Below are 15,093 nucleotides of genomic sequence, written 5' to 3'. Positions count from 1 at the left end.
TATGTATTGAGGTGCTCCTATGTTGGGTACATAAATATTTATAATTGTTATATCTTCTTCTTGGATTGATCCCTTGATCATTATGTAGTGTCCTTCTTTGTCTCTTGTAATAATCTTTCTTTTAAAGTCTATTTTGTCTGATATGAGAATTGCTACTCTAGCTTTCTTTTGATTTCCATTTGCATGGAATATCTTTTTCCATTCCCTCACTTTCTGTCTGTATGTGTCCCTAGGTCTGAAGTGGGTCTCTTGTAGACGGCATATATACGGGTCTTGTTTTTGTATCCATTCAGCCAGTCTATGTCTTTTGGTTGGAGCATTTAATCCATTTACATGTAAGGTAATTATCGATATGTATGTTCCTATTACCATTTTCTTAATTGTTTTGGGTTTGTTATTGTAGGTCTTTTCCTTCTCTTGTGTTTCCTGCCTAGAGAAATTCCTTTAGCATTTGTTGTAAAGCTGGTTTGGTGGTGCTGAATTCTCTTAGCTTTTGCTTGTCTGTAAAGGTTCTAATTTCTCCGTCAAATCTGAATGAGATCCTTGCTGGGTAGAGTAATCTTGGTTATAGGTTTTTGCCCTTCATCACTTTAAATATATCCTGCCACTCCCGTCTGTCTTGCAGAGTTTCTGCTGAAAGATCAGCTGTTAAACTTATGGGGATTCCCTTATGTGTTATGTGTTGTTTTTCCCTTGCTGCTTTTAATATTCTTTTTATTTAATTTTTGATAGTTTGATTAATATGTGTCTTGGTGTGTTTCTCCTTGGAATTATCCTGTATGGGACTCTCTCTGCTTTCTGGACTTGATTAACTATTTCCTTTCCCATATTAGGGAAGTTTTCAACTCTAATCTCTTGAAATATTTTCTCAGTCCCTTTCTTTTTCTCTTCTGGGACCCCTGTAATTCGAATGTTTGTGCATTTAATGTTGTCCCAGAGGTCTCTGAGACTGTCCTCAATTTTTTTAATTCTTTTCTCTTAATTCTGCTCTGCAGTAGTTTTTTCCACTATTTTATCTTCCAGGTCAGTTTTCCGTTCTTTTGCTTCAGTTATTCTGCTATTGATCCCTTCTAGAGCAGTTTTAATTTCATTTATTGTTTTGTTCGTCACTGTTTGTTTGTTCTTTAGTTCTTCTAGGTCCATGTTAAAGGTTTCTTATATTTTCTCCATTCTATTTCCATGATTTTGGATCATCTTTACTATCATTATTCTGAATTCTTTTTCAGTTAGACTGCCTATTTCCTCTTCTTTTTTCAGGTCTGGTGAGTTTTTGCATTGCTCCTTCATCTGCTGTGTGGTTCTTGTCTTCTCATTTTGCTTAACTTAACGGTGATTGGGGTCTCCTTTTCACAGGCTACAGGTTTGTAGTTCCTGTTGTTTTTGGTGTCTGTCCCCAGTGCCTAAGGTTGGTTCAGTGCATTGTGTAGGCTTCCTGGTGGAGGGGACTAGTTCCTGCGTTCTGGTGGATGACACTGGATCTTGTCTTTCTGATGGGCAGGTCCATGTCTGCTGGTGTGTTTTGGGGTGTCTGTGGCCTTATTATTGTTTTAGGCATCCTCTCTGCTAATGGACGGGGTTGTGTTCGTGTCTTGCTAGTTGTTTGGCATAGGGCTTGCTGGTCGTTGAGTGGAGCTGGGTCTTGGCGCTGAGATAGAGATCTCTGGGATATTTTTGCCATTTGATGTTACATGGAGCTGGGAGGTCTCTTGTGGAGCAGTGTACTGAACTTGGCTCTCCCACCTCAGAGGCACAGCCCTGATGCCTGGCTGGAGCACCAAGAGCCTGTCATCCACACAACTCAGAATAAAAGGGAGAAAAGGGGAAGAAAGAAAGAAGAAGGTAAAATTAAAAAAGGAAAATAAAATAAAGTTATTAAAATAAAAATAAAGAATAATTATTAAAACAATTATTTTAAAAAATTAATAAATTTTTTATTAAAAAAAAAGAGGAAGAGGAGAGCAACCAAACCAAAAAGCAAATCCACCAATGATAAGAGTGCTAAAAACTATAATAAAAGGGCTTCCCTGGTGGCGCAGTGGTTGAGCGTTCTCCTGCCAATGCAGGGGACACGGGTTTGTGTCCCGGTCCAGGAAGATCCCACATGCCACGGAGCGGCTAGGCCTGTGAGCCGTGGCTGCTGAGCCTGTGTCTCCAGAGCTTGTGTTCCACAATGGGAGAGGCCACAACAATGAGAGGCCTGCGTACCGCAGAAATATAATAATAATAACATAAAAAAGTTAAAAAACCTATAATAAAAATAAAATACAGACAGAACCCTAGAACAGATGGTAAAAGCAAAGCTATACTGACAAAAACACACACAGAAGCATACATATACGCACTCACAAAAAGAGAAAAAGGGAATAATATATGTATATCATTGCTCCCAAAGTCCACCTCCTCAATTTGGGATGATTCATTGTCTATTCAGGTATTCCACAGATGCAGGGTACATCAGGTTGATTGCGGAGATTTAATCCGCTGCTCCTGAGGCTGCTGGGAGAAATTTCCCTTTGTCTTCTTTGTTCACACAACTCCTGGGGTTCATCTTTGGACTTGGACCCGCCTCTTCGTGTAGGCCTCCTGAGGGCGTCTGTTCTTTTTTCAGACAGGACAGGGTTAAAGCAGCAGCTTATTCTGGGGCTCTGGCTCACTCAGGCTTGGGGGAGGGAGGGGTACGGAGTTCGGGGCAAGCCTGCCGCGGCAGAGGCCTGTGTGATGTTGAACCAGCCTGAGGCACCGTGTGTTCTCCTGGGCACTTTGTCCCTGGATCACGGGACCCTGGCAGTGGCGGGCTGCACAGGCTCCTGGGAGGGGAGGTGTGGATAGTGACCTGTGCTTGCACACAGGCTTCTTGGTGGCGGCAACAGCAGCCTCAGCATCTCATGCCCGTATCTGGGGTCCGCGCTGATAGCCGCAGCTCGCCCCCGTCCCTAGAGCTCCTTTAAGCGGCACTCTTAATCCCCTCTCCTTGCGCACCAGGAAACAAAGAGACAAGAAAAAGTCTGTTGCCTCTACGGCAGCTCCAGACTTTTTCCCGGACTCCCTCCCGGCTAGCCGTGGCGCACTAGCCCCCTTCAGGCTGTGTTCCCGCAACCAACTGCAGTCTTTTCCCTGGGATCCGACCAAAGCCGGAGCCTCAGCTCCCAGCCCCCACTGGTCCTGGCGGGTGAGCAGACAAGCCTCTCGGGCTGGTGAGTGCTGGTCAGCACTGATCCTCTGTGCGGGAATCCCTCCACTTTGCCCTCCGCACCCCTGTTGCTGTGCTCTCTTCCGTGCCTCCAAAGTTCGCCGCCCCCACACCGTGTCCACTCCCCTGTCTCTACCCGCAAAGGGCTTCCTAGTGTGTGGAACCTTTTCCTCCGTCACAGCTCCCTCCTACTGGTGCAGGTCCCATCCGTATCCTTTTGTCTCTGTTTTTTTTCTTTTTTGTTTTGCCCTACCCAAGTACGTGGGGGGTTTCTTGCCTTTTGTAGGTCTGAGGTCTTCTACCAGCATTCAGTAGGTGTTCTGTAGGAGTTGTTCCACATGTAGATGTATTTCTGATGTATTTGTGGGGAGTAAGGTGATCTCCACGTCTTACTCTTCCACCATCTTTAAGCTCCCCTCTCCGTGACTCTGTTTAATTGTTTGAGGACCTGCCAGACCATTTTCCTAAGTGGCTGCACCATTTTATATTGTCACCAGTTGTGTAAGGCTTCTGATTTCACCACCAGCTTGCCAACACTTGTATTATCTGACTTTTTGATTCTAGCCATCCTTCTGAGTGTAGAGTGATATCCCATTGTGGTTTTGATTTCCTGATGACTGATTTTCTTTTTTAAAAAATTAATTTATTTATTAGTTATTTTTGGCCGTGTTGGGTCTTCGTTGCTGCACGTGGGCTTTCTGTACTTGTGGCACACAAGGGCTACTGTTCGTTGCAGTGTGCGGGCTTCTCATTGTGGTGGCTTCTCTTGTTGCAGAGCATGGGCTCTAGACACTCGGGCTTCAGTAGTTGTGGCTCGGGAGCTCTAGAGCACAGGCTCAGTAGTTGTGGTGCACGGGCTGAGTTGCTCTGTGGCATGTGGGATCTTCCCGGAGCAGGGCTCAAACCCCTGTTCCCTGCATTGGCAGGTGCATTCTTAACCACTGCACCAGCAAGGAAGTCCCAATGACTGATTTTCTTGACAACTAATGGTATTGAGCATTTTTTCATATGCCTATTGGCGATTTGTACGTATTTTTTGGAGGAATGTCTGTTTAGATCGTTTGCCCAATTGTTAATTGTTTTTTAAATTATTAAGTCATAAGAGTCCTTTATATATTCTAGATGCAGGTCCGTGATCAGATACATGACTTGCAAATATTTTCTCCCATTCTGTGGGTTTTTTCCTTTTCTCAGTAGCATCCTTTGAAGCACTTTTTTTTTTTAACTTTTATGAGGTACAATTTATCTATTTTTCTTTTCTTGTTCCTGCTTCTGGTGTCATATCTAATAACTGCCAATCCAAAGTCATAAAGGTTTACTCCTATGTTTTCTTCTAAACAGTTTTATAGTTTTAGTTCTTACATGTAGGTCTTTGATCCATTTTGAGTTAACTTTTGTATGTGGTATGAAGTAGGGTCCAGTTTCATTATTTTCCATGTGGCTATACAGATCCATTTTTTTGAAAAAGCTATTCTTGGGAATTCCGTGGTGGTTCATTGGTTGGAACTCTGTGCTTTTACTTCTGAGGTTGCGGGTTTAATCCCTGGTTAGGGAACTAAGATCCTGAAAGCCATGCGGCACAGCCAAAAAGGAAAGAAAATAAGTTATTGTTTCCCCATTGGATGGTCTTTGTCTCCTTATAGAAAATTGTTGACCATAGACACATGGAAATGTTAGTCTCCAAATGTGTTCTTTTTCTTCTTTGTTTGTGTGTGTGTGTGTGTGTGTGCGCTCTTCTTTTTCAAGATTGTTTTGGCTATTCTGGATCCCTTGAATTTCCACATGAATTTTAGGATCAGCCTGTTAGTTTCTGAAAAAAGAAAAAAGCCAGCTGGGATTCTGGTAGGGATTCTGTTGAATATATAGATCATTTTGAGGGGTATTGCTATTTTAACAATGTCAAGCCTTCTAATCCATGAACATGGAATATTTTTCCATTTATTTACATCTTCCTTAATTTCTTTCAATGATGTTTTAAAGTTTTCAGTGTACAAGTCCTGCACTTCTTTAATTTAATCCTAAATAGTTTATTTTTGATGGTATTATAAATGGAATTGTTTTCTTAATCTTATTCTCATTTTGCTCATGGCTATTGTATAGAAATAGAATTGATTTTTGTACATTAATATTATTAAACTTCTTTATTAGTTCTAATGGTATTTTACTGGAATGCCTAGGAATTTTATTTACAAGATCACATTGTGTATTAATAGTTTCACTACTTCTTTTCCAGTCTCGATGTTTATTATTTCTTTTTCTTGCCTAATTTCTTTAGGTAGGACTTACAGTACAGTGTTGAATAGCAATGGTAGGGGTGGGCATATGTGTCTCTTTCTTCATCTTAGAGGGAAAGAATCCGGTCTTTCACCATTACGTATGTTTTTAGCTGTGATTTTTTCATAGATGCCCTTTATCTGGTTGAGGAAGTTCCCTTCCACTCCTAGTTTGTTAATTGTTTTTATCATGACAGTGTTTTATCAGGTTTATTGGATTCTGTAAAATGCTTTCCACCTCTATTGAGATCATCATGTAGTCTCTGTTTTGTTGATATGGTATATTAATTGGTTTTCACTTGTTAAAGCAACCTTACATTCCTGGGAGAAATCCCACTTGATCACACTGTATAATTCTTTTATATGTTTCTGGATGCAGAATACTAGTATTTTGTTGGGTATTTTTGTGTCTATATTCATAAGAGACCTTTGTCTAATTTTCTTTACTTGTGATATCTTTGTCTGGTTTTGGTATCATAGTAATCCTGGCCTTATAACATAAGTTGTGAAATGTTCCATCCCTTTCAATTTTTGAAAGAATTAGTAAATACTTAGTATTAATTATTCTTTAAATGTTTGCTCCAGTCCTGTGGTGAAGCTGTATAAGCCTGGACTTTTCTTTTTCTGTAGTTTTTTTTTTTTTAATATTTATTTATTTATTTATTTTGGCTGTGCCGGGTCTTAGTTGTGGCATGTGGGATCTTTTACTTGTGGCATGCAGAATCTTTAGTTGCGGCATGCAGGCTCATAGTTGTGGCATGCGAACTCTTAGTTGCAGCATGTATGTGGGATCTAGTTCCCCAACCAGGGATCAAACCCAGGCCCCCTGCATTGGGAGTGTGGAGTCTTACCCACTGGACCACTAGGGAAGTCCCTGTAGTTTTTAAAATTACTAATTCAATGTCTTCCTTCATTATACATCTGTACAGATGTCTGTTTCTTCTTGAGTCAGTTTCAGTAGTTTGTCTTTCTAGGAAATTGTTCATTTTATCCAGATTGTCCAATTTATTGGTATACATTTTCTTCTTTTTCTTTTTTTTTTGCTGTACGCGGGCCTCTCACTGTTGTGGCCTCTCCCGTTGCGGAGCACAGGCTCCGGACACGCAGGCCCAGCGGCCATGGCTCATGGGCCCAGCTGCTCCGCAGCATGTGGGATCCTCCCAGACCGGGGCACGAACCCGCGTCCCCTGCACCGGCAGGCGGACTCTCAACCACTGCGCCACCAGGGAAGACCCTTGGCATACATTTTTCATTGCATTCCTTTGTAATCCTTTTTATTTCTCTAAGGTTGGTAATGATGTCTCTTTTTTTGTTTCTGATTCTAGCAATGAGGCTTCTCTCCTTTTTTCTTAGTCAATCTAGCTAAAGTTTTGTCAATTTTGTTTGTCTTTTTAAAGAATCAGCTTCTGGTTTCATTAATTTTCTCTATTGTTTTCCTATTCTCTCATTCATTTCCACTCCAATTTTTATTATTCTCTACCTTCTACTTCTTTGGGTTTAGTTTGCTCTTAACTAATGTGGAGGGTTATATTATTGATTTGAAATCAATTTTTCCTTCTTTTAAGTTTCATTTTATTTTTTTCCAGGTTTATTGAGGTATAATTAACATACAGCACTATATAAGTTTAAGGTGTACAGCATATTTTCTGTAAAGATATAATTAATTATATGTGTATATGTTTACCAATCTAATTATATGTTTATGAATATAATTTTCCATCTAAGCACTTTAGCTGCATCCCATTAGTTTTATTATATTGTGTCTTCATTTTCAAAATATTTTCTAATTTCTCTGTTGATTTGTTTTTTCACCCATTGGTTGTTTAAAAGTGTCTTGTTTACTTTCTGTATATTTGTGAGTTTCCCAAATTCTTTTTTCTTATTCTAATTTCATTCCACTGTGGTCACAGAACATACATTGTATCATTTTATATTTTGAAATTTATGGAGGTTTGTTTTATGACCTAGCATATCATTAATTCTAGAGAATATTCTATATGCATTTGAGAAGAATGTCTATTCTGCTGCTGTTGAGTGTTCTCTAAAGGTCTGGTAGTTCTAGTTGGCTTACAGTGTTTTTCAAGACATGTTTCCTTCTTGATCTTCTAATTGTTCTAAGTATAATTCAGTTTAATAAAGTTCAAGAACACCCAACTATATCAATAATTGCATTAAATATAAATCATCTAAATCAGAGGTCAGGACATGTTTCTTAAAGACCCAATAGTAAATATTTTCAGCTAACAGGCCATAGGGTCTCAGGCACAACTACTCCACTCTGCCATTATAGGCAGGAAAATAGACATAGATAATATTTAAACAAATGAACATGACTGGATTCCCAGAAAACTTTATTGCCAAACAAGCGGCCAGCCCATAGATTGTAGTTTGCTCACCCCTGGTCTAAACACACCAATTAAAAGATCAAGAAAAGAAATAAAGAATGTCAGATTGGCTAAAAAATCAACACCCAAAACTACATGCTGTCTATAAGAAACCCACTTATATATGAATACATAGGTAGGTTAAAAATAAAAGGAATTGAAAAAGGTACACTATGCAAACACTAATCCAAAGAAAGCTGGAATGGCTATATTATCAGAGAAGACACTTTAAAGCAAGGAATATTACTAAGGATAAAGAGGGATATGATGAAAAAGTGGTCAATTAAACGTGACAACATAACTATCCTAAATTTGTAATGTACCAAACAACAGAGCTTCAAAATACATGAAACAAAAACTGATAGAACTGAAAGGAGGAATAGACAAATCCACCCTGTGGTTGGAGAGAGACTCCAATACAGGAGTCAATAGAATAAGTCAACAGATACTCAACAAGGATATAGAAGACATAACTAACACTATCAACCAACTTGATCTAATTGACATTTATAAAATGCTCTACCCAACACCACCAGAATACACATTTATTTTCAAATGCACGTGGATCATTCAACATAGGCCATATTCTGAACCATAAAACAAACCTGAAAAGAGTTAAAAGTATTGAAATCATGCAAAGTATTTTCTCTTACCATAATGGAGTTAAATGATAAATTTATAAAGTATATGTAAAATATATTTTACAGTTCTATTTTTCCAAATATATATTTGGAAATTAAACAACATACTTCTAGTTGATATAGAGGGAACATATATCAACATATTAAAGGCCATTTATGACGAACTCACAGCTACCATTATACTCAATGGTGAAATACTGAAAGTCTTTAAGATCAGGAAGACAACAAGGATGCCCTCTCTTGCTACTTATATTTAACATAGCAATGGAAGTTCTAGCCACTGCAATCAGACAAGACAAAGAAATAAAGTGCATCCAAATTGGAAGGGAAGAAATAAAACTCTATTTCCAGATGACATGATACTATATATAAGAAACCCTAAAGTCTCCACCAAAAAAGTATTGGAACTAATAAATGAATTCAGTAAAGTTGCAAGATACAAGATTAATATATAGAAATCTGTTGCTTTTCTATACACTAATAATGGACTATCAGAAAGATAAAGCAAGAAAACAATCGTGAATAAAATCACATCAAAAAGAATAAAATACCTAGGAATAAACTTAACCAAGGAGGTGAAAGACCTATACTCTGAAAACTGTAAAACATTGATGAAGGAATTTGAAAATGATACAAAGAAATGGAAAGATATCCCATGTTCTTGGATTGGGAGAATTAATATTGTTTAAAATGTCCATACTACCCAAAGTGATCTACAGATTTAAGGCAATCCTTATCAAAATAACCCATGACATTTTTCACAGAACTTGAACAGATAATCCTAAAATTTTTATGGAACCACAAGAAACCCCAAACTGCCAAAGAAATCTTGAGAAAAAAGAACAAAGCTGGGGTATCATGCTCCCTGACTTCAGACTGTACTACAAAGCTACTGATACTCAACAAGTGTATAGAAGACATAAATGACACTATCAACCAACTTGATCTAATGGATATTTATAGAATGCTCTACCCAACAACACCAGAATACACATTTATTGTAATCAAAACAACACATTTATTTGTAATGAAAACAACATGGTACTGGCAAAAAAATAGACACATAGATCAGTGGAACAGAATAGAGAACCCAGAAATAAACCCATGCACCTACGGTCAATTGATCTATGACAAAGGAGGCAAGAATATACAATGGAGAAAAGACAGTCTCTTCAATAAGTGGTGCTGGGAAAACTGTACAGCCACATGTAAAAGAATGAGATTAGAACATTTCCTCACACCATACACAAAAATAAACTAAAAATGGATTAAAGACCTAAATGTAAGACCTGAAACCATAAAACTTCTAGAAGAGAACATAGGCAGAACACTCTTTGACATAAGTCATAGCAATATTTTTTGGATCTGTCTCCTACAGCAAAAGAAATAAAAGCAAAATAAACAAATGGGACCTAATTAAACATAAAAACTTTTGCACAGCAAAGGAAACCATTGACAAAACGAAGAGACAGACTATGGAATGGGAGAAAATATTTGCAAATGATATGATCAATAAGGGGTTAATATCCAAAATATATAAAGAGCTCATACAACTCAGCATCAAGAAAAAAACCAACAAACCAATTAAAAATGGGCAGAAGGGCTTCCCTGGTGGCGCAGTGGTTGGGAGTCCGCCTGCCGATGCAGGGGATGCGGGTTCGTGCCCCAGTCCGGGAGGATCCCGCATGCCGCAGAGCGGCTGGGCCCGTGAGTCATGGCTGCTGAGCCTGCGCATCCAGGGCCTGTGCTCTGCGATGGGAGAGGCCTCAGCAGTGGGAGGCCCATGTACCGGAAAAAAAAAAAAAGGGCAGAAGTCTTAAATAGACATTTTTCCCAAGAAGACATACAGATGGCTAACAGGCACATGAAAAGATGCTCAGCATCACTAATCATTAGAGAAATGCAAATCAAAACCACAATGAGATATCATCTCACACCTGTTAGAATGTCTACAAATAACAAATGTTGGTGGGGATGTGGAGAAAAGGGAACCCTTGTACAATGTTGGTGGGAATGTAAATTGGTACAGCCACTGTGGAAAACAGTATAAGGTTCCTCAAAAACCTAAAAATAGAACTACCATGTGATCATGCAATTCCCTCCTGGGTATATATCTACAAAAAAAGAAGACAATAATTCAAAAAGATATATGTACCCCAATGTTCATAGCAGGATTATTTACAATAGCAAAGATACGGAAGCAACCTAAGTGTCTATCAACAGATGAATGGGTAAAGAAGATGTGGTGTAATATATAAAATGGAATATTACTCAGCCATAAAAAAGAATGAAATTCTGCCATTTGCAACAACTTGGATGGACTTAGAGAATATTACCCTTAGTGAAATAAGTAAGACCGAGAAAGACAAATACTCTATGTTATCCCTTATATGTGGAATCTAAAAAATGAAACAAACCAATGTACATAACAAAGCAGAAACAGATTCACAAATACAGAGGACAAACTAGTGGTTGCCGCTGGGGAGAGTGAAGTGGGGAGGGGGCAGGACAGGAGTATGGGATTAAGAGATGCAAACTACTATGTATAAAATAGATAAGCAGGGCTTCCCTGGTGGCGCAGTGGTTGAGAGTCTGCCTGCCAGTGCAGGGGACACAGGTTCGTGCCCCGGTCCGGGAGGATCCCACATGCCGCGGAGTGGCTGTGCCTGTGAGCCGTGGCCGCTGGGCCTGCGCGTCCGGAGCCTGTGCTCTGCAACGGGAGAGGCCACAACAGTGAGAGGCCCGCATACCGCAACAACAACAACAACAAAAACATAGATAAGCAACAAGGATATATTGTACAGCACAGTGAAATATAGCCATTGTTTTGTAATAACTTTAAACTGAGTGTAAGCTATAAAAATATTGTATCACTATGTTGTATACCCAAAACTAATATAATATTGTAAATCAACTATACTTCAATTTAAAAAACATACTTTTTAAATAATCAAATGGGTTGAAGAGAAATTCTCAGGGAAATTAGAAATAGTTTGAATGGAAGTAAATGAAAACACAGCATATAAAAATTTGGAGGGGGCTTCCCTGGTGGCGCAGTGGTTGAGAGTCTGCCTGCCGATGCAGGGGACTCAGGTTCATGCCCCAGTCCGGGAAGATCCCACATGCCGCGGAGCGGCTGGGCCCGTGAGCCATGGCCGCTGAGCCTGCGCGTCCGGAGCCTGTGCTTCACAACAGGAGAGGCCACAACAGTGAGAGGCCCGTGTACCGCAAAAAAACAAAACAAAAAAAATTTGGAGGATACAGCTAAAGCAGTGTTTAGACAAAACTTTGTAGAAATAAATGCCTCTATTAGAAAAAGAAAGATCTTAAATAAGCCTCCACCTTAGGGAAAAAATTAGCAAATTGAACCAAATCAAGCAGAATGAAAGGAGTAATATAAGAGCAGAAGTCAATAAGATTTAAAACAGAAAATAATAGATAAAATTGATGAAACCAAAAGCTGTATTGTTGTTTTTGTTTGAAAAGATCAGTGCAGTTGAGAAAACTCTAGCCAGGCAGATCAAGACACAAATTAACAATATCAAGAATGATAGTGTAGACATCACTACAGATGCTGCAGACATTAAAAAAAAGATAACAAGGGAATATTCTGAAGAAATTTATGCCCATTAACTTGAAGGGTTAGATGAGATTGACAAATTCCTTGAAAGTCAAACTACCAAAGCTCCCACAAAAAGAAATAGATAACCTGAATTGTCCTATACCCATTGAATTCATAGTTTAAAATCTAGTAAAACATGAAAAGGATAATAGATTATAACCAAGTAAGTTTTATCCTGGGTTCAGCATTGTAAACTCAATCATTTAATTCACCATATCAACAGATTAAGTGACAAGACTCAACATCCATTTATTATAGAAACTCTCAGCTAAACAGGAATAGTAGGGAAGTTCCTCCAGCTGATAAAGACCATCCACAAAAATGAAACCTACGGCTAATGTCATTTTAAATGATGAAAGACTGAATGCTTTCCCTCTAAGGACATAAGTCAAGGATGTCTACTCTCACCACTCCTGGTCATCATCATCCTGGTGGTCCTAGCCAATGCAATAAGGCAAGCGAAAGAGTGGGAAAAGACATACATAGAGTGAAAAAGATCAAATAAAACTATCTGTATTTGCAGAGGACACATGATTCTCTATATAGAAAGTCCAAAGAATCTACAAAAAAGTTATGTGAACTAATAAATGAGTTAAGCAAGTCACAGTATACAGGTCAATATTCAAAAGTTGATTATAGTTATACATGCTATCACTGAAGTTCAATAACAAAAAATGCACATCAGTAGTGATAGAAGTCAAAATAGTTGTTAACTCTGCAAAGGTGGTATTGACTGGAAAGGAGCACGAGTGTTGGAAGAGTTCTGTATCATGATCTGGGTAGTGGTTTGAACATATATAAAAATTCATCACCCTGTTTGTTTAAGATTAATGCACTTCCCTCAGTTTATTGTATGTATGCTATACCTCCAAACTTTTGAAAACGTTCAGTCTAACAAGGGTGATTGGAAACCATCTCACATAGTATGGTAGATGCTACCTGATACAAGATTCTGCCCATGGCGATAACCAAGAAATATTGTTGACTGACTAAATGAAGCAGTTTGGAAACTTCCCCTTGCTTTGTTTAAAATAAAACCACAGTTGGTTTATATTGCACTGTATTTTCTGGTTAACTCAGTCATTAAAGTAAGGCAGGTAAACGTATTTGAATTAGATAGCAACAAGACTTTTCCAGGCTATTTAGGAATATCATCGTAATAATTTCAGGAAATGTAGACAACTCTAGTGAATGCATTTCAGGGTGTGAAAGTATTGATGAGTTTATATATTTTAAAATGTAAAAGATCTGTCTACAGGAGCTGGGATAACCTTCAAATTATAAGTAAAATTAATTTTCCTCAATAGGAAAATCTCCCCAGAAGAGAGAATAGAAGAGAATGATAAAATGTAATCACAGAGAATGTTGCATTTTTGCCTTTCTTAGGGGACTTCTCAAGTGATCCATGTGAGACATTGCTTCTGCTGTATGAGTTTGAAGTTAAAGCCAAAATGAATGACCCATTACTGGACAGCTTCCTGGAATCAGTGTGGGAACTGCCTCATTTAGAAAGTAAAACATTGGAAACAATCGCATGTAAGAGCTGTATTTATGTTTTTGGAAGACTGGTACCCATTTAAGTCGTACTACTTTTTTCTTTCTTCTCTCTCTTCTCTCTTTCCTCCAGGTGGGAAGCAATGTATCCTCATAGCACTTTGTTTCTCCTTCTCTAATGGCATTCTCAAACTATTTTGTATTATAATCGTTTGTGCATTTATCTTTTTCTTTAGGCTCCTTAGGGTCATGAGTAATAATTACTTGTATTTGTTGTACTTATAAACCCTAGCAAAGTGCATTGCTCATATTTATTTTATGTGTAGAATCGAATAATATAACTACACAATAGAGGTAGCTCAAACTTCAGAAAGTTAGTTTTGCTCAGCTAGTTAGAAATAGGCAATCAGCTGCTTCACTAATCAAAAGTAATACACTCTTAGCCGTTTATGAAAGTGTACAGAGAAATATTGGTGATATTTTTAACACAATTGCCAACCTCAAATTTGTCATTGGGCTATAAGTAGTATTGGGGGGCTCAGAGCCTCTATGAGGATATACTGCAAGAAATGGCCTCATTATGTTCCCTTTATATCTTTCACCCTCCTCAGGGGCCTATGTGTGGCTAATAAAGGTATTAGGTAGCCCCAAGTGCACAAGAGTCACATTTACCTTTCCTTGTCTTGCCAAGACAGAATTTCTAGACCTGTGGAGCTGGTGGCGTATACTTTATAGACATGTGATGGTGACCACTGTTCCTTGTATAATGGAACTCCAATTCTAGAGGCCTGGTAAATGCGTCTAGAAGTTTTAGGGGTTTTACCTCTGATACTTACTCTTATGTCAAGTGTTTCCTGTTTTTAATGTTAGGCAGAAACAGTATATTTAGTATAAATCTGTTTTTGATTAGTACCCTTTTACTTATCTGCTTTCTGTTTCCTTCTTAGTGTGCCCCTCCTTCACTTTGGTTCCTAAGATTATTGCTTCACCTGTATGACTATGCGCAGGCTTACAGAAACAGTAGGTTCTCTGTTGATGTTTGCTGAAGAAAAAATATAACCTGGTGATCCTACCATGTTACTCTGCCCAGAAAGTAGAAGCTATCTCTGAAAGCCACCATGGATTCATCATTTTATAAAATTCATTTTTGGGTTTTTGTCTTTGTTTATTTATTTGTTTTTGTTCATCTGTCTCAGGTCAGTTTCATTAGAGAAAGTTAGTTGTAACGTGAGATGAAAACTGTGATGGATGAGATTATGGTATTCACAATCTTTTTGCTTCCCTTCCTGTAGCATTAGCAATGGAAATGCCTGCACACTATCCTTCTATTGCTCTAAAGGCCTTGAAAAAGGCTTTATTTCTCCACAAAAAGAAAGAATCAGTTGATGTTTTGAGATACAGGTTAGTAAATATAATTCAACACTGAATCCTAGTTTTATTTTTTTGTTGTTATTTTTTTTTCTTTGCGGTACAAGGGCCTCTCACTGTT

At 38.4% G+C, this 15,093-nt stretch overlaps 1 protein-coding gene across 1 annotated transcript in view; it reads left to right on the top strand.

The window, feature by feature from the left end:
- TEX11 (testis expressed 11) overlaps positions 1 to 15,093 on the top strand; it is a gene marked incomplete at both ends in the record, with an annotated part of 320,506 nt that overhangs the window by 268,253 nt on the left and 37,160 nt on the right. Inside the window, 2 exons of the mRNA XM_082682068.1 lie at positions 13,497 to 13,646; positions 14,897 to 15,005. Coding sequence (XP_082538194.1) covers positions 13,497 to 13,646; positions 14,897 to 15,005 — 259 coding nt within the window. The remainder of the gene's footprint in view (positions 1 to 13,496; positions 13,647 to 14,896; positions 15,006 to 15,093) is intronic.

The sequence above is a fragment of the Grampus griseus genome (assembly GCF_964374135.1).
Source record: "Grampus griseus genome assembly, chromosome: X".
NCBI classification, from domain to species: Eukaryota; Metazoa; Chordata; class Mammalia; order Artiodactyla; family Delphinidae; genus Grampus; species Grampus griseus.
Note: the sequence above shows the minus strand (reverse complement) of the source record. Positions and strands in the feature narration are given on the sequence as shown.